Source organism: Varanus komodoensis, unplaced genomic scaffold (genome assembly GCF_004798865.1).
Source record: "Varanus komodoensis strain SLA01 unplaced genomic scaffold, ASM479886v1 scaffold15, whole genome shotgun sequence".
NCBI lineage: Eukaryota > Metazoa > Chordata > Lepidosauria > Squamata > Varanidae > Varanus > Varanus komodoensis.
This window is the reverse complement of record NW_025335440.1, coordinates 8,245,234-8,265,357: the sequence shown is the minus strand read 5'-3', so window position 1 is coordinate 8,265,357 and position 20,124 is coordinate 8,245,234. Positions and strand designations below refer to the sequence as shown.

At 48.6% G+C, this 20,124-nt stretch overlaps 1 protein-coding gene across 1 annotated transcript in view; it reads left to right on the top strand.

The window, feature by feature from the left end:
- The window catches only part of MINDY4 (MINDY lysine 48 deubiquitinase 4), a 112,687-nt gene extending 99,319 nt beyond the window's left edge, over positions 1-13,368 (top strand). Inside the window, exons 18-20 of the mRNA XM_044424988.1 lie at positions 1,880-2,060; positions 5,587-5,659; positions 11,392-13,368. Coding sequence (XP_044280923.1) covers positions 1,880-2,060; positions 5,587-5,659; positions 11,392-11,440 — 303 coding nt within the window. The 3' untranslated portion in view covers positions 11,441-13,368. The remainder of the gene's footprint in view (positions 1-1,879; positions 2,061-5,586; positions 5,660-11,391) is intronic.
- The last annotated feature ends 6,756 nt before the right edge of the window (positions 13,369-20,124 follow it).

Genomic DNA, 20,124 nt, shown 5'->3' with positions numbered 1-20,124 from the left:
CCTCCCCCCACCCCCCAATATTATCTTCCCCCAACCGAAACTACCTTTTACTCTCTCTCTGATGCCATATTTATAACTCTGGGCCTGTGTTCGCAGTTCAAGAATTCATTCTTCTATGTATTTAAAAAGTAAACACACAAACAAAACCATTGTATGGAACAATAGGGTTTAAAATAGGAATGAAGAACGTAGGGACATAATGAAAGCCATGCCGGATTAGATCAAAGGTCCATCCAGTGCAGCACTCTGTACACACAGTGGCAAGCCAGCTGCCCCCAGGATCCCTCCAGCAGGATGGGTGCAAGGCCTCCTCCCGCCCAAGCTCCTCAGCAACGGGTGTTTGCAGGTAGGCCGCCTCTGGTGAACAAGGAAGCCCACAGCCAGCAAGGCTAGTAGCCACTGGTCACCTCCTCCCTCATGAATCTGTCCAATCCCTTTTTAAAGCCACCCAGATTGGCAGCCATCCCCACTTCCTATGGCAGTAATTAATGAGGGAACAAAGCAGAGAACGGCTGTTGGGCCAAGTGCTGGAGAAAAGGGTTCTTTGGTCCAGCGAGAGAAATGTGGGCAGGTGGCATTTCACCAATCGAATACCTGCAGCACAGCGGGTGCCTCTTCGTTCATCGGGTCTCCTGGGCATCGCCGGAGCGGGGCAGGCTTTGCCGCTTTATGGAGACCTCCTGCCCTGCAATGTGTTATCCCTGGAAGGGGGCTGGGCTGGACAGCAGAGACGAGGCGAGTGGCTATTGAATGGTAAAGTTGGAAGGGCCCCAAAGATAATCATGTCCGACCTGCTGCCACAGTATCATCAAGGGCAGGTTTTGCGGCCTGGCGGCACGTGGGCTGCCTACGAGAGGAGCTGCAGGCCAGCCCACCTGGTGTGGGAAGCCCCCCGGAATAGCATTGCGGCCAGGTGGCCATCCAGACTCTGCTGAAGAACTGCTGACCAAGGAGAATCCACCAGCCTCCGGTGGAATCTCTTCCCATGCCAAGCAGTGCATGCCCTTGGGGAAACTCTTCCTGATCCCCCTTTTCTTGGAAGACGAGCCACCGATCCAGGTCCTTTCCCCACAGGGGTTGATCTCCTGGCCCCAAAGCACCTTTGGTGTTCTTTCTCCCATGGATACTTCTCCGTATTCCCCCTAAACTGTCCAGAATGGCCACAGTCTCCTTCTATGGTCATGCTGGCGGGAAGGAACCATGTCGTCTGATTGATTTGTGAGGCCAGTACCAAAGATCTCTGGTACACGATCAAGAGGGAATGACCTTCTGGTTAGGTATTAAGTGTCTAATTTACTTATAGTTGCCACCTTGATCAGCATCAACTAGGACATGGGTGGGCAGAAAGTGCATCTCCAGATACTTTGGACTTCAGTTCCCAGCACTCATCACCATTGGCCTTGCTGGCAGAGGCTTCTGGGAGTTGAGGTCCAAATCACCTGGATACCTGCATGCTGCCTTGTCCTGGTCTAGTGCTCCATTCACACATGACTTCAGGAACACTTGTGCACCTGTGTACCCAGCCCTGTCTCACCCAGTTATTGTCGCCACTGGAGGAGAACTGCGGTTCTGTGAGGAAAGACCCACATAGTTGGCCATTTCTGCATGGATCAGGATCTCAAATATCAGCCTGGTAATATGGGATGAAGATGCTCGTGACCAGTGATCACTTATCAAGACTCTGCTTTTATTTGAAATGGTTATAGAATGTTCTCTGTGAAGACTAGAAACTTCTGCTAGAACATTTCTACTGTGAGGACTTCAAGCTTCTGCAGTAGACTGTTTCTCCTGCAAGGACTAGAAACTTCTGCAGCGGTTCTCAACATTTAGCAGTGTGCTAAACATATTTTTGCATGTGCACTTTCTCCCTTTTGCCCAGGTCGGCTGTTATTTGAAGACACCCAGGTTCCCCATCTGGCTGGTCTGCAGCGAAAGCCACTTTAGCGTCCTCTTTTGCTTGAGGAAAGATTTACTCGAGGACTGGAAAACAGAGCGGCGGTTTGACCTGTATTACTACGACGGCTTAGCCAATCAGCAGGAGGAGATCCGCCTGACCATCGGTATGGAGGCCAAGCATTTCAGGAGGCTGAATTGTGGGACGTCGGGCCTGGGAAGACTTTGGGTGCCTTCAGAAATTCTCTTCCTGACCTCCTGAATCACGTCTGCTCACCTGTTTGTTCACTTCTGCAGGCTCGATCAAACCATCATTTGCCGTTACACCCAAATGGGCAAACTATGGTTTGAGCAAGCCCCCCAAACAAGGATCAGTGATAGGGATCACGCAAAGAGCAGGCCAGAATCCGCCCATCTTGTGCTTGCTGGACTTCTTTCCCGTACGTGGCCTTGGCCCAGGTCGAGAGCTGAGCCGAGGTCAGGCCCACAAATGCTGGGGAATGCTAGCCAGGGATGGTTTTCCAGTTCTGTCCTGGAAGGCTTACTTCAGCCCGAGGTTTCCGCTCAAGTGCACCAGCAAACTGTAGTTTGATCAAGCCAGAGGGGTTTGCAGGGAGGAGAGAGTGTGAGGGCAGCCACGATGTGGAAGACTAAGCCCAGGAGCAGAGCTGGTTCCTCTTCCTCCACACCGTAGGGTCTGAAGGCAGCGGTAGAGCCAGCAGCATTTCCATGGGAGGGTGGCAGCCTCTGATCTTTGGAAAACGAGTGAGTGCCCGTGGCATTTTCCGTTGTTTGCACGACCGGCTGCAACGCATCTTCTCTGCATCGCATGGGAATTTTGCAGTGAGTCAATCCTTGCGGTCATGCCCGGTAGATGATATTGGATCAGGGTGGGACTGGGACTCAGGAGACCTGGGTTCGAGTCCCCGCTCAGCCATGACGCTCACTGACCCTCAGCCTAACCTACCTCACAGGGATGATGTTCTGAGGATAAAATGGAAAGCAGGAGAACCTTGTCAGCTGCCTTGAGTGGGCTCCTTGTAAAACAAGAGAAAGCGCATAGATGCAGAGTAACGTTAATGATATTCCTAATAATCGGTGGCCTTTCCTCTCCCTCTTTTCCTCATCCCCAGCCCGTAGTCGGAGTGTTTGGAAGCTCCATCGCCCCAGCCCATTCTTTCCCCTCCTGCTGCACAGCAGCTCGAACCTTGGGAACTTCTACACGTCTGTCCATGCTGGCCCTTCAGCCGCCTGCACCGCAACGCTGAGAACAGCGATCCTGACATGGCGCAGGGGAGAGGGGTGGGTGTTCTGCTCCGAAGGACTGCCGCTCAGGCAGGAGAGAATTCTGCGGGAGTGGAGCTGGGTGCAGGGCCCGGCATTCCCTTCCGTGCCTTTCTGCTCCGTCCTGATTTCTCACCACAGTCAGAACAGGGCGGTGGAGACGCCCTCGGGGCGACTCTCAGCAGAATCCATCCCTCCAGCACCCACAGGCTTCCTCTTGTGTTTGGCCCGGCCTTGGAAAGTGCCCAGGCGGAGAGGAAGTCCGAGAAACGAAGGTTGTGCAGCCAACAAGCTTCTTCTGTGCCATTTGGAGCAAAACCAGCAAGGGGCTTGATCCCTGCATCCCATGAATGCAGCGGGAGCTCTCAGGGTCAGGGTGTGAGGAGGTGGGCTGGAGTCCAGGCACCAGTTCCAGCGAATCTGACAGATTCCCGCTGTGGATTGGATCTGGCCTAGTGTAGCCTTTCCTATATTCCACATCACTAGAAGCGGAGCTGGAATTGCACTCTTTCCTGGGAGTAAGATCCATTAGACTCAGTGGGGCTTGCTTCTGAGTAAGCATCGGAGACGAGTGAATCTGTCGATTCTCTTATTTCCCCCCACATATGAATATTGTGAATGCCAAGTCCTTTCACTCCCAAATATGAAAAGAAATGTGAAAACGGGGAACTTTTTAGCAGGAACAAATGGAAGCGAAATTTTTGCCCTGCCGGACCGACTAAATTCACCACAGGTGCAGCCATTCCCAGTGTGGAGCAGGTCATGGTGCACCCACCTGCCAGGTGTGTTCAGGATGAAGAACAAGTCAGGGAAAAAGAATCTCCAGAAAGTAATCCTTTGGCTACTTTCTGGAGCAGGGACAGTGCCTCGGGAGCCAAAGTGCTTTTGCAGAAGTGTGTGTGTGTGTGTGTGTGTGTGTGTGTGTGTAGGTAGGACAGAGGGAGGGAGTGAGGAATAACATGGAGGAAAACAGCAGGGATGCACAGATGACTCCTGAGCTGCATATCCTTCCAGCCTGTGTCCCTAAGAAATAGGCTGTCCTTAAAAACCCACCTGTGTTATAACTGCTTTATGAATTTAATGTTTTAAATTATAAAATCATTTAGTCTGCGGGGGGAGCAAAAAGCAAATATTAATTGCTGGTGAGTTGGTGGATATGTTCTAAGGTGAAGTATTTATGTGGTAAAGCTTTGTTGAGTGTAATAGCCAAGTATTATTACGTTAAAATTGGCATTATTGACGGAAGTAATAATATGAGGGTTCTTTGAAAAGTTTCCACACTTTTTAAACTCTATTTATTAAGAATTTCAAAAGCAAAGTACATCAATTTTCTACACAGTCACCTTCCTTTGAGATACATTTTCCCAATATCATCAGCAAAAAAATATATATTAAATATATTTATAAAATATAAAAGTGCAGAAACTTTTTGAAGCCCCCTGGTAATATTGACTTTTTTTTGGTGTAATTTCCCACACTCAGTGTTATATGTAATTTTTGTGTAAGGTCCTTAGTACCTTTTTCTTTCTTTTTCAAGTTATTTTTTCTTTGTTTTTTTAATCTATAATTTTTGGAAAAAAATTAAAAAGCCACCCTTGTTGACATTTCACTGAAGTTCTGGCAAATGTGGCGGGTGCATGATCTGTGTCGATGACCCGGACAGCATTTATAGAGTGCTTCTCCTCTGAAACATGCCTCAAGGCCTGATCCCACATTTATGTATTTATCTGGAATTTTTGTATGCCGTCCCATTCACATAAGCCTCGGGACGGCTTCCAACATCATAAATAAACAGTCATACAGACAAGAACATATAAAGTCTGGATTCATCCTGGCCAAAAGATGTTAAAACCAATAAATAATAATTATTATTAAAATATAGTTTAAATAAAAAGGTCTTGGCCTGGCGTCGAAAAACAAATAACGACGGCGCCAGGCGGACCTCTCTGGGGAGCGCATTCCATAGGTGGGCCGCCACCACAGAGAAAGCTGTCCTCCGAGTACCTACCCTCCTAATTTCCTTCACAGAGGGCTCCCGGAGAAGGGCCTCTGCCGCCGATCTCGAGGGGCGGGAGGGCATATATGGACGCAAGTGTTCCTTTAGATAACCAGGTCCCAAGCCTTTAAGCCTTTTAAAGTTTAAGGGCTTTATAGGTGATTACCAACACCTTGAATTGAGCCCAGACTTCGATGGGAAGCCAGTGAAACTGGTAGAGGACTGGAGTTATGTGAGAGTAACGCCCAGTCCCCATCAGCAACCTGGCTGCTCTGCTTTGCACCATCTGAAGTATCCGGACCGTCTTCAAGGGCAGCCCCACATAGAGCACATTACAGAAGTCCAGTCGGGAAGTAACCAATGCATGTGTCTCTGTCGCCAAGCAATCGTTCTCATGCCTGGCTTTCTTGCAGATTCATCCCAGGCTGTCCCCGAAGACAAAGAGAGCGACCTCACCCCTCCACTTGAGCACTGCATCCGGACCAAGTAAGTGCAGTCCATTCATCGTGTGCCGTGGAGGCCGGTACCCAGTGGTATGAGCAGGATCCGTGCATGTATGAACATGCCAGATCCTCTGAGCATGCTGGATCCATGCATGTATGAGCAGCTCTTGGCCTGTCTCACCTGCACAACAGCGCGGGGTTACAAAAGCCCAGAGAGGCTGTGAATTGTGCAGGGAGTGGGAACCTCAGAGAGAAAAGCCTCCAAAACAGAATAGGTTTCCTCCCAATGAACTGGCTAATTTTAATTGGCATCAAAGCCACATCCCGGGGCAGTGCGTTCCATAAATTCACAGTGCGTTGCTTTTTGAAGAAGTCCCGATTCTATCATTCCATCACTGGCTGAGCTCTGAGTTTTAGATTTTTATGACAGATAGAAAATTTTCTCTCTATCCCCTTTTCTACCCCATGGGATTTTATGTGAAGCTACATTAAACTAAATCCGTTGATTATAATTGGTATTCTTGTTATTTATTAGATTTTTATCCTGCCCCGTCTCCAAAAATGGCTCCCTGGGCGGGTTACGATTGCAGTAGTATAATAAAACAATATACTTGATAAAACATAGAAATGAGCCAATGAAATCACACATCTGACACAGTTGTCACTCCAGGCTGCAAATGGAGTTTGCAAAGATCAGTCACTGGAGCTTCTGTCCCTGCCTGCAACCCTCTGCCAGAGTCGAGTCTCTCCTGCGGCTTCCCTGTTCGTTCGCGCTGGGTTGGATGTGGCCCTTTCTAATCTGTTTCCTTTCGCAAACACATCCTGCCTCTCTCTCATATGCTTGTCCTTCTGGGCCACCCCCTCAAACTCAATCCTGCCGAAAAGCTTGAGAGCCGCTGCTTGAATTTGCTGTTATTTCGTTATCAAATCTAATTCGAAAGCTTTGCCGGATGCAGACCGAAATTGCAAACAGCAGTATTCACTTCCCGTCTTCTTGTCTTCAACAAAGCCAGCTAAATTGCATGCCGCTTAGCAAGAGACATTACATTTTGTGCAAGATTCTTTCAAACACCATTAACGCCTTTGTTTGAACGAGACGATCGGTTTTGTCACCAAAAATCCAACTTGATTGTTCTTTCCTGTTAGGCCATCTTCCTTCCATCTCCAGAAGACAACTTTTGAGAGGCTTGTTGCCTTTATAATCTTTTTTTTTATGAATGTGTCTTGTTATGCTCTCTTGTCAAATAAGTTTCATTGGGTTTTTTTCTGTTGCTTCAAAAGCCTGGAAAACCTGCTTCACCTTAGATATAGCAAGAAAGTAGGTGTGTTTGCTGGATGGGGAGATGAATATTTATCTGGCAAGCAGTTTGGTTTTCCTTTTAGGGTCTCCAAATATGCAGGAATTACAGTCTTGGTTCAAAGATAACACAATTCTTCCTCCATTCCCTTCCTCGTAAGCAACACTTTTTCTTGCATGACTTTCAGGACAAACCAGGCATTAAACCAGGCAATTTTTCCTAGAGTATGGATCTGAATCCAGCAGAGAAAACTTTACCTTCAGAAAGTTTTCCTGCCATGCGTAGCCGTATCGCTGTTGGGTAATGGTGCAAGCAAAACTTCACCCAGTAAGTGTTCTACCAAAATATTCCCTAGATGTGTGAGGGAAGAAATCTGAATAAAAATCCATAAAAACTTCTTCTCCACCCCAGTTTCTTGCACCTTGGGGTTATATTTAGCCAAGTTTATCTTAGTTAAAGCCAGGAAAATTCCCATAAATTCCAGTTGTAGTGTGCATAATTTTCATACACTTTGGCCTCTGCATAAATTCCCACTGAGAAATTTGTGTAAATTTTTTATAAAAAAAAAAACAAATCTCAGCCTGTAGTCAAAGCAGGCCTTCCTGGCTCAACTCAGATCAGAGCAAGCTTGGTGCTAGAATCCAGGGACCAGGACACACCAAAGCCCCCCAGCTGTAACCTTGTATCTCCCTAATTCAATATCGCTTACTCTAGCTGGCAGCAGGTAGCCAGAGTCCCAGGCAAAAGAAGTCCCCTTTTCCCCACACCAGTGCAGGCTTTGCCTCTTTTGATTAATCACTTTAATGCGAATTTCTCCAAAACAAAGAAAACCTTATATTAAAAAAATACAAAAATGCACATGTTGCTTTTTTCTCACCCTTGAATGTAACCAGCCCCCCCCCCCGAAAAAAATGTGTGCATGGTTGAATAAGAATATGGCTCTTCCAAAAAGGTGCTTCCCCCGGATTTGCTCAAGCGTGTAAAGTGTGCATTTTTCAAATGACAAATTTTACTGATGGAACGGCAGGCTTGAGAATGTTTGCACCCTGGGGTGCAAGCCGGGCAGTTTTGTCAGTCTCTGGAGGGTAAATGAAATTTGTGTGTCTCTGTAAATGAAATGTATCTATCTCCTTCAACCAGGTAAGAGAGGTTAGAAAGGATGCTGTTTCAGTCCTGTTACAAACAATTGGATCATACAGATAGCCTGGAACGTTTGTTCTTCTCCTAGCTGCATCTGTGCATTTTTTGTAGCTTTACCACTTCGTAGCAGGAGAAATGGATGGTGGGAGGGTTAGAACTCAGTTCCTTGAGATGGTGGCAACTGGGAGAAGGGTCTTTTCAGTGGGGTAGACCTCCAGCTGTGGAATGAGCTACCCACTGAGGCTCGCCTGGCAACTTTATTATCTTTTCAGCACCAGATAAAAACTCCTCTACTGCAGGGTATTCAGCTAGTCTACTGGGGCCTGGTAGTTTTCAAACAGGTCTTCTAGTTGTTAATCAATTTTCGAACATGTTTAACTGTGCAAACATTTGCCTTTATTTCTGGATGCAGTTTTGCTCACATATGCCTCGTGCAGACAGTTTCCCACAATCTGCATTTCTTCGTCTACACAGCCTTCCTAATTTGCATTTTTGCATGCCGCCTTCCCTGAGCTGTGCATTTTTGTTTGCGCTGCACAATTTAGAGAAAAGTGCAAGCAGCCGATGTTTGTCACCTATCCCGCCGCTAGCTGTTGCCCCATCACCGTCGCGTTGGCAAGCAGCAGAGTCACCTGGAGTCATGGGCGGGGGGCATATTCGCCCATGGGTGTTCCCAGCTCCTGATGCTTCCCTGTCCACAGACTTTTAGAAGCATTTCCCCTTGTCCTCCTTTTACCCCAGTTTCACGCAGTCCAGAAAGCCTGCTCTACCCTCCTCCCTTTCTCATGCCATTTCCAGCCTCAGACTCCCAAGAAACCCACAAACAGCAGCTGCTCGTCTGCCCACTGCAGCTTGTGTCTCCGAACATCTGTGTAAGCAGCTTCTTCCCGATCCACGAGATGAAAGGAATGCAACTCCCTTGAGTTGCAAATGCCACACGGCCCAATCTATTCCATCGCCCCAAGGAAGCCAGCGAGACTCATATTACAGCCCCGATCCTCTATTGTCTGTGTCTCTGGCAAAGGAAATACCTTCCTGGCTTTGCCTAACAGTGGTTGTGGTGGCGTGGAGGCAGCTCCTCTTTGATCTTTTCTTGATCTCAGAGGCAGCCGAGATTTTCTTAACTCCCGAGGCCCTCCTGCCCTTGCTGGCAATTACCTTGCTTGGCTGAAAGCCTGTGGAATGCAAGGGCTCGTTTCCAATGGAACATTCCACCAGGATATCCGGTAGCGATCGGCCCTGGGCGCACAGATATGCTAGTGGGCACCGAGAAGAAATACAGTTGGTGATCAGAGATCATCTACGGCTGTCTGCCGCAGCCAGACGATACATGTTTCCTGTATGTTCTTTCCCAGCAAGAGTCCCCGATCCTGCGGGCCCGTTGGTTTCTCCCTGCAACGCCTCGCAGTTGCCTGTCTGGCAAACGTGGGGGGGTGATTTTTTGTTAATTAATTATGTTGATCGCCACTTTCCTCGCAAGGAGCTCAGGGTTCTCAACCCCTCCACCCATACTGTATCTTCAAAGCAACCCTGCAAGGAGGGCTAGGCTCAAAGATACGGACTGGGTTCAGACAACACAGGGGTTGAGAATGGGTGGGGTGCGGGCTGTCTCTGAAACACAGGCAAACAGGTTGTCTGAATTCAACATCCAACAGGGCAGTGGACAGCCCACAGTTCAGGGATCTGGGACTGGGCCACCCTCCTAACAAAGCCTTCACCAACTTGGTCGCCTCCAGATCCTGGGTGTAACGGGAATGGGAACACCTGGAGGCTACCAGGTTGGGGAATGATGCTGTGACCCCTGCACCGCAGGGCTTCTCTCTGAGCTGCTGCTCTTTGTTTGGAAGTGGGGATGCCGCATGGCTGGGAGGAGGCCAGCCAAACTACTGGCCGGACCTGCTCCTGAGCTTTGGGCAGCCACTTGGCACGGAAGACTCTGCAGCCTTTCCCAGGGCAGCGCTATCATCACCCCCTGCTGTCTGCTCATCAAACCGCTTCCAGATTCAGAGACTTGAGGACCAAAGAGACATTTACCCTCAGCCCTCAGATACCACATTTGCAAGCAGACCTCCTCACAGTTCATACGGCCTGGAGGGGAATGTTCAGACTTTCGAGCATCATTATGACAGGGGCCAATCAACAGCCCAGGGGTGGAAGGGGGGATTTTTAATCAGTCAGCTGCACGCAGCTCAGGTGTTCTCGGCAGGGCCATGAACATGACAAACAGGCATAAACGAGCTTCGAGTACTGCCAAGGTCCATAAAATTACAGCAGTGGTGTCAACACTCGCCCCAGAGCCTATATTTCGGGGATGGAGTGCCTTTGAGTTGTGTGGGTTTGGGCCAGTGTCCTCTTTGCACACGTCCATCAGAAAGCCAGTTCTACTTCTTTCTGTGCTAACCTGTCCTTCTCCGGGAATGGGAAGGAAAAGGACCGACTGGCTCAGGAGAGAGAGTCAGTGTTCTGTCTGTCTTTTGCATCGTGTGTTACAAAGAAGGACACACTGCAGAGGTTAAATCAATTATAGCAGTTCCCCAAGAGGACTCTGGAGTCCGTTCCGGGGTGAGTTGTACTGTTCTAAGAGTTCCTTCAAGGGAGGCCTCCCTCCCCATTCCCCCACCCCTCCCCTCCCCTCCCCGTTGCTCCCGAGTGTCTCTCAGTGGAGTAAGGCCATTTGGCTCCGTCTTGCGCTCCTTTGAAGCCGAAGCCATAAATCGACACGGATGACAAAGGCTGCTTCAGGGAACAGTCTGTGCCGGCTGGCGCGAGGCTTGGCTCCCTCTGTGAAAGCTGCCTGAGGGACGGGTTGCCAGCAAGTTCCCCTTGGCATTGTAGTCCTCATGGGGCTGAGCCTAGAAAGCAGGCGATGGCCACCTTCCCAATAGGATTACCCCCCCCACACACACACACACACACACTGAAGCACAGAGCCCAAGAGTGGGATTCTGTAGTCCCTGGGCGAGCCCAGTAGGAAAACCCTACAGGGCTCCGACCTCAGAAGGACAGCCAGAGAGCTGTCCCGGGCCCCTTGCACTGCACACGGAGCACTGGGCCTCGTCGTCCTCCAGGAGCTGAGTCCAGGCAGGCCTCAGGGGTTCCACATTGCAACGGTGCATCCCTCTCCTTCCTGCCGTCCTTTCGGCTGCTCTTGTGGTCGTGCCTCTTTCCACGTTCTTAGACCCAACAGCAGCGCAGAACCGCCTTCCGACTGGACGTGGTTTGCAGCTGACCGTGCCTCTGGCCAGGTTAAGCAGCGCTTGCGGCCGAACCTGGGAAGAAGCCGGAGTGCATGAAATGATGGGAAGCCATCCGAGTAAACGGCCTGTTTTGCTCGTAGGTGGACGGGGGCTGTGGTCAACTGGAACGGCACGGAACCCATCCTGTGACCCATGCGACAGAGAGCGGGCCGATTCCCACATGTGCGGGAAGCCACACGGGTGCAGCGCTGGACTTCGCCACACTCGGCGCGGCTGGACAACGTGTGGTGGACGACGGCGGGGGTTCCTCTGGGGCACCGTGCATGCCGCCTTTTGTGTCAACGGGCTGCACAAAGGTGGACCTGCTTGTGTGTGGGCTGTGTGTGTGTGTGTGTGAGAAAGCGGGGAAGCAACCCCGGCGGCCAAAAACAGGCTATGAGAAAGAGCAGTAAATCTGTCAGCAGCTGCTCACGCTCCAGTTTCGAAGTCCAACTCCACGTCCTGTGATTGTATCTACCGAACAACACTGGCTGCACCCACCTGTCTTTTTTAGCGTTGGCTCTTTGTCACCGTCTCCTCTCTCGGTCAGGGAAGCAGAAGCATAAACAAAATAGTGAGGCAAAATCATTTCCCCAATAGCAGTACTATGTTAAGTTAACTTAATAGTTCCAATGCACTTTGGACCAACGGCTACCCCGTTCAGTCCTGTCCTGCTTTCTTGCTCTCTTGTGCAGTCTGTCTGTCTGTCTGTCTGTCTCTCTCTCACTCTCTCTCTCTCTCTCACACACACACACACACACACACACACACTCTTCCTTCCGCCCTTCCTTTCTTGAACTGATATCGATTCCTCTTGTCATTACATAGACTCCAGGCTCCTGGGAGACCAAGCCCATGCCGCTGCCCTCTCTTAATCGCATTAAGGAATATTCTGTTTTATCTAGGCTGCAGAATATTGCTTAACCATGAGATTTATTGGCTTGGTTCGCGTGCAGCAGCAGCCCAAAGGACAGCTTAAGCATGGCTTGCCGTTACATGCAAACCCCCTGGACTATGGTTTAGCTATGGATTGTTACTCAGAACAACCTAGGAAAAATCCAATGGTTTGTTGTCAGGTTTTGAACTCTGGGTTGTTTCTGTTCAACAACCCTTAGTTAAATCACTACAGGGTTCACACATGATGACTGCCCATGATTTACCAACAACCCATATTGAACCCATACTCTGAATTATTAAGTGCAGACCAGGCCAGTGGGTACAGGAGCTAGATCGCTTTTTAAAAAGAGGGGGGTGAACATCATGGTTTATATTTTCATAGTCTGTATTTTCTGTGGCCTCATAAACAGCAGAAGAGTTTAGCACCCCCATAGCCTTTTCCTAGAGCCATCGGAATCAGTTCCATATATTACAAGTTACTGTGTGAAGCTAGTTCAAAATGTCATCACTTTACCTGCTCTGGGCTGGCAAATTAGCTCAGATCCTGGCAGGGAACCCAGTGATGTGATGGCCCTGAGTCACGCAGGGAGTTTTAGCAGACAATCCGGCTCAGTTTGGGAGAGGATTCGCAAGGAAGATGGCAAGCTGCGTGGTGACTGCAAACCCTCGGCTAGGTCTCCCCTCACAGAAGCACTTCCAGGAATTCTATACAAGGCAAACGTATGCGAAATAAAAAGCTCAGCCTTGGACCACGAAGTGTGGTTTATGCCTTCATGGATCCGCTTCGCCAGTTAAGGATTGAGCCAAGAATGTTTGGAGTCTTTTCCTTGTGAATGAAGTGCAAACTGCCTGGGACTGAAATGTAACTATAATATAGTCTGGGGTTATGTTCTGCTAGGCTGGTGCAGTGCAAGAAGTTGCTGGAGTTTGGGAGGAAAAGGTTCAGGCAGGGTAAGCTTCCCCCATTTGTGCCTTAGAGCTTGACAAGTGAAACATGCAGCCCTCCAGGTGGTTTCAGCCAAATCACCTATAATTTCTTTTCCTGCTAATCAAAGCAAGCGCATTCAATTTGGGAGCAATATTTTCCATGGCATTGCTCCTCGAAGCTTCAGAATTTTAAAAATATCTTGTTCTCAATGGATATTTAAATATCATTTTGCTAATAAAATTGGCCTAATAAGGAACATTGGATGCTGGTTGTTATTTTTCAGCTGAGGCAAATGAAGGAATTTCATATCCTTGACGGCACTGCCTAAAGTAGAACAGAAAACCTGATATAAAGTTTGTTTAAGCCATTTGCAGAAGTAATCTGGTGAGCTTTTCATTTTCACAGTTGCTCAAAATACTCTTGGAAAAGAATTTGCCCTTCCTGGGCTCATCTTCTGACTGCTTCCAGCAAGCATTGAGATTGTGACTAACTGCTGCCTGTATCTGATCGTTATTTAGTTGACCTTATCACTGCAACCTTGTTGGGGTCGCTCTTCTGTAGCCTTGTCACATGTTCTGGACAATCGTTGCATCTGAGGACTACATGAGCAAAACTACTCGCAACGTAATGCCTTTCTTATTAAAGTCACACGAGAAAAGCCCCGCTGTACCAGGCCAAAAGCCTCTGCAGTCCTTCTTGCGTCTGCCTTTGGAAAATCCATGAATAAGACAACGAATAAGACACCTTCACCTGCTGTCAGTCCAGAGCCACTGGTATTCTGTGCCATTCTGCCTCCAGATGTCAAGGCTCGCTTTAATAAGCAAGGACAATGAGCAACACCAAATATCAGCGAGATCCAGTCTGGACAGTGTGCATCCGTGGGAAAGACATAGACCGAAGAGAATAGGGTAGAATCTATACATTGCGGCTGCAGGAGGTGGGATGTATGTATAAATGCCTGACCAGATTCTTTTCAATCTCTGCAAGCAGAAAGTTAGTGCATCGGGGGCAGACTGCCTGCAATGTCTGCCTGGCATGTTCACGTCATTTGGAGTAGGTGGGGTTTACTTGCAAAACACAGTTTCCATGTGAAGGCATTCAAAACTGGTGCCCTACGGCGGCAGCTTGAAACGGCAGAGCTTGTGCTCCAGTGTAAGGTACAGTCCTGTGCATGTTTAGCCAGAAAAAGGGCCTACAGTACACAGCATCCCTCAGGATTCAGCGGATCTTTAAAGCATATGGTTTTGAAGCTGGAAACATAGAAACAGAGCAAGTCAGAAGGGGCCTCCCAGGCCATCTAGTCTGACCCTGGCTCCAGCCGGCTCCACTCATGCCATGCCCACCATGAGCACGTCCAGCCTATCCTGGAACATCCGCAGTGATGGGGCCTCAACGACCTCCCGTGGAAGCCCATTCCATGCCCTCGGGGTCCTAACCATCAGGAAGTACTTCCTGGCATCCACTCTAAATCTTGGTTCACTGAGCTTTGCTCCATTGGCACGTGCCCTGCCCCCCACTCACTGCAGGGGAAAAAGATCATGTCCCACCTCTGTGGGGCATCCCCTCACGTACCTGCATGTCGCTAACAGGCCCCCTCTGAGTCTCCAGGCTGAAAAGACCCCCCTCCCTCAGTCTCTCCTCATCTGGCTCACCCTGCAAACCAGCCACCATCCTCGTGGCCCTTCGCTGCACCGATTCCAACCTTATTCATGATGTGCATTTGACAGCGGATGTAGTTTGGCGGTTTGCACAAAGGACCGTTTTGCAGAAATGTTTGCAAAGCTGAGTGTTGCTGCCTCAGCAGGCCTGCGCTTCGGTTCCTCTCGGTTTCTCTGTCTCACAGCATCTGAAACTTTACAAATTCCTTTATAACCTGCACAAGTGTTTTTGTGCATGTTTCTCTTCGTAGATGCCCTTTTGTGGAATGTCCCTTTCGTGCAAGCTATTCCCCCAAAGCTATGCTCGTTTCAGAGTTATTTACCCAGATAGATAGATTTTTGCATGCATGTTTTGATTCAAGAACTTTCTCCCAAAATTCAGAGCGCAAAGGTTACTTGAGGTTCAGTTTGCACGAAGCTCAAAAATGGGAACTGGGGGATGTTTCTCCCACCCCCAAGTGGAGCGCCTGTTCCAGGAGGCTCAAACAGCAAATTGTTTTCAGATTTAACATTAGGCTTGATCTAGAGTATCGTTGCTTTATTTTGTGCATTGTCCGGGGCCGGCAGGAACTGTTCCCAAGGCCAGCTTTCGGTAGTCGAAATATCCCACCTGCCAAATACAATACTGGCTTCCCGTTTGCTGTGTAAACTGTGGATGATGGTCCCAGCAGGCTCCTGTGTGAAGGGATTTCCCATAAGCTGCTTTTAATATATTCGTGTTCCTCACAATAACCTAGCTGTGAGCACCAATGCAAGGAAGCAATTTGTACCCGGGGAGCTTTGTGTGGGAATACACCAGTTGCGAGACTGGGCAAATACACGGAGAGGTGATGTGCTCATGCCCCAGTTCCCTGCATCGCCTCGCCCGAATCCTGGCTGCCACCAGTTTGCTTGCCCGCTTGCCTACCTGTGTCCTTCCATCCTCGTCTCCAAGCTGACCCTGATCCCCAGGTGGTCCCACGCACCCACCCTCCCTGCCCTACCCTGCCCTTGCTCTTGAATGTCACTATCTTTCTGGGACGTGGCCTTTGGGCTGTGCTCATGGACTGTGTTTGCTTGGATCTCTCGTCTCCTTGGCTTTGGCCACAGACTGGGACACAAACGTCCCTCTTGTTTCTGGCCCTCTGAACTTGCTGCACCGGCATCCTGGTCCTGGCCTTCCAAACTCAGAAGGAGGCCAGCAAGGGCTACCAGCCTTTCTGGCGCTGTGCCTCCTCCATAATTAGAAGCGGCATGCCTGCATCCACCAGCCGCTGGGGGGCTTGGGCAGGTTGCGGTCTTCTAGGCATACTGATGGAGAGATCCTGAGAAACAGAGAAACAGAGCAAGCCAGAAGGGGTCTCCCGGGCCATTTAGTCTGACCTCTGGCTCCAGCCAGCTCTGCTCACGACATGCCCACCATGTGCACGTCCAGCCTCTCCTTGCACCGATGAGGCCTCAACCACCTCCCGTGGAAGAACAGCTGGGTTGCCACCTTGTGAAGGGAGGGCTGGACCGGATGGCCCACGGGTCTGATCCAGCAGGAATTCTCTTGTTTTCCTTCATCTACAGTGATGTACAACTTGGTTTATGGGGTTCTGGGATGGCAATGGGAAGGTAAGAAAGTCATGCGGGATCAGAGCAGGGGTCCTTCTAGTCCAGAATGCAGGTTCTAACAGGCCATCCCAGTGTCTCTGAGCCACGGTTCTTCACAAGTGGCCACAGACACACTGCCTGTGAATTCTCAACGTTCCCCCACTGAAAAGCCTATTTGAACACATGTCCACTCACCCTCAGGGATGGGCCAAACCGCAATGCACTGCCCTTACTTATGGGTACTGCCACCTTTCAGTTTAGCCCTATACCTTGAGCAAGGGGTACTTGAGGCTCCATGGGGTTTACACCTGGGAGAGGGCATGGCCAGAGAAAATGCACCTGTCGCACAGAGTCTTGGGCTATCAAAGCATGCAACCCCCCTGCCCTCCCCCCCCCCACATCTTCCTTCTTAAAAGGAGCGAAAAGGCATGGAGGAGAATTCAGGTAGAGGGAAGAGGCAACAGAACTGCTTGCTTTGTTTGAATAAGCTGCACAAACCAGAGCCCAAGGGAGGTTCCGTACCTTTGGGGGCAATTCTATGCATGCCGAGGCAGGAGAAGCTCCCACATCTGGCAGCAATCCCAGTCAGCTGGTGCCTTTCAGATTGGTAGGACCAGAAGTCTCATCATCCCTGCTGAGCATGATGGGAGCTGCAATCCCACGCACCTGAAGGGCATCAGGAAGGCAGGCAGAAAACCTTGCTAGCGGAAGAGCTTCTGCTGTTCTGATTGGAGTTAAACCAAAACAGACCAAGCGGGGTTCTGATTCATCACCGTCTTGGCAGCCTGACCACTGATCGTAACCCTTTTACATGTGTGTGTGTTCCCCTTGAGGACCACCACCCACTCCAGCCTGAGCTGGGGCTGAGCCAAAGGACCTCCAGCAAGCTTTCTGGTGTAGCTGAAAACTTTCCCCAAAGAGCCCCCACCCCATTTCATTGATGACTCTGAATTCTTGTCTTGGGTGAAAGGAGCTGCTCTTTCCGTATCATGCCTCCTTTTAGACTGCCCCTCTTTCCCAGAGATTTTCCTAAACTATAAAGCCCCCTTCTTTCTATATTTCATTGATTTTTGAGGCACTGTCATTCCATTTTCCATGGATTAGCATAATCCGTTTTTGTACAAGTGCATTTGCATAAAGTTGCATTCTTGAAAAATGCAGATCCCTGAAACATGTGCATTTCATGCTTCAACCTATGGTGAAAATGTGCATTTTGGATCTGTGTTTTTTGTATTTTTCTACAACTAAATTTGCCTAAAACTCTGGATTTTTTTAACCTTTAGCAAATCCCTAGAAACTGCACAACTCAAAGAAAGCCAATCCACTGCAGAATCTATGGGTCAGGTTCTTAGCAATTCAAGCTCATCTGGATCCCTTTGCCATCCCTGGGTCCATAGCTCATGGAGCCCAGTATGGTTTTCCTCTGGATGGTGACATCTATCCAAGGCTTCCTGCTGCCCCAGCTAAGCTTAAGTGCCAGAGATGCCCGAAGGTGAACGTTTTGCTTGCACTACCAAAAAAGCGCTTCCTTGCTCTACTTGGTCCAGAAGAGCTTTTTCAGAGAGCCCCAGCTGCTCTCCGAGTCTAGTCTTTCTGCAAAGAGTGACTGTTCCACCATGCTCTTCAGAGTTTCTCTACTATGTCTTCTGTTTGCGATGGTCGGCTGTAAGAGACCTTGCTTGTGTCGCCAAAATGGCACCACCATTGCACAAGAACAGAAGGTCTTGACAGACTCGGGGGAAACCCAACATTGGCGGAAAGACGAGGTTAGAAACACCCCTCAGGGGCACGAAAGGCCCGGGAAACAGCCCAGTAAAGACTGAGTGTGCTTTGTGGCCATATGAATGCAGTGAAAAAGCGAGAAAGCATGTCCAGGAGCAGCTAAGTTTTTGAACGGCAGCTTCCCATGCTGTGAGATTTCGTTGCAGGTTTCATTTGCGTTGCACATGTTTTAAAACCTAAATCGGTTCTACTCCCCTTGCAAGCCCTCTGACAGTTTTTGCTCCAAGAGACTTCTTCACATTAGCATTAAACTGTTTGTTTTGGAGAAGTACCCTAAGAAATAGGGTTAGTTTTCTCCAAACACCCCAGGAAGCCTCCACAGCCAGGAAAAGATGTGATGGCCATGTTGGCAGGGGCCAGCAACTTGTCGAGAAAACTTGACAAGCGGGCTGAGAACAAGTTCCTGGGCACCTGCCAGGGTTGGGACCCCAAGAGATTCTGAGCGAAGTCTGAAGGAAGGAAACTCCTTCTGCGTCGAAATTCCACAACATTAAAATGATGGTGCGTGAGAGAGAGAGAGAGAGAGAGAGAGAGAGAGAGAGAGAGAGAGAGAGTTGGGCCTCCCCCCATCTCAGACTGAACTGACCTGCAAATGATCTGCAAGAAGATATGCCAAACATTCACTGCATGCTAATTTCAACAAGTATTTATATTAGTTCACCAAATGCAAGCAAAGAATGTGCGAGATAAACACAGACTGGTCCCTCCTGCTCTCAGTGCATCAGGCAAAGGATAGGCATTGATCAGTGAATTATCTCCAGCAAACATAATCCTTCAGACCTGTTTATTTGGGTTGCATCGTATGCAAAACAGCTGAGTTTGCCAGATGCTGATAAAAAAGAAAGAAAGAAAACATATCTGGGCGCAGAGACAAGAGAAAATGCCTGCCAAGTTTTGATGGGTCAGAGGGCAAAACCTGGTGTGATTTGGAAGGGCATGTGCTGGACCTGGAAGGATTTGATGGCTCAGAGAGCAGATGCTGCTAGGTTGGGGTGGGGTGGAGGATGGATCTGTGCACATCTGACCCTAACGGTGTGGAGCCAATAGAACACATATTTAATACCATCTGGCTCACATTAACTGGATTATTCAACAAAATATCCAGTATCTGAACCCAATCCATAGATAGCTACTTCCTTCTACCAAGATGAGGCTTCAGCTGAAAAACATTGATGCTTTAGAGGTGTATGAAGCTGATAGTTTTGCTTTCTCCCATGTCTGAGCTTTCTAAAAAATATTTTCTTTCTCTCACAAAAAGGAAAATATTGGTGAATTTTGGTAAATCCTAATAAAAATGAACCAAGTATAATTCTCATTTACAAATACCAGCCACATTTAAGAGATACACGGAATAAATCATATAGCAGTAAAAATTAGAAACTGTAAGAGTGAGAGAGGTGGCAACCTCATTTTGGCACCACAAACAGCATTAAATAGGCATTGAAAGGCAAAATTGAAAGCAAAAACTTTTCCAGAATGCCTGTGGCACCATCTAGACCATGAATATCAATGGCACAGGTTTTTAATTACATTGATATGTTTTATTTAGTTATGCTTATTGCAAATTTATCCTGCCTATTATGATATTTTAATTGTATAATTTTATCAATGTTATTTATCAATTTTTATTGTAATGGCCACCCAGAGAACATTATACTAACAGGTGGCTTTTAAATGAATCTAATAAAAAAGACAGATAGATTTTAAAAGCTAAGCAATCTTGGCTTGGATGGATGAATCTGTCAGTTTCAGTTCCTCCTGCATTCAAATTGTTTTAATCTCAAGTTCTTTCCATCCTGAATATTTGCAAGAATTTGGAACATTCTTATCAAAATGGCACTGTAACAAAATCCCCATCCATGCCCTGAAGCTGGTAATGGACTGGATAAAAAAAACAAATGGAAGTTGAATCCAGACAAATCGGAGGTGCTTGCAGTTAAGGGTCCAAATCCAGGATCAGAGGTGAGCCAGCCGGTTCTCGAGGGGGTCACACT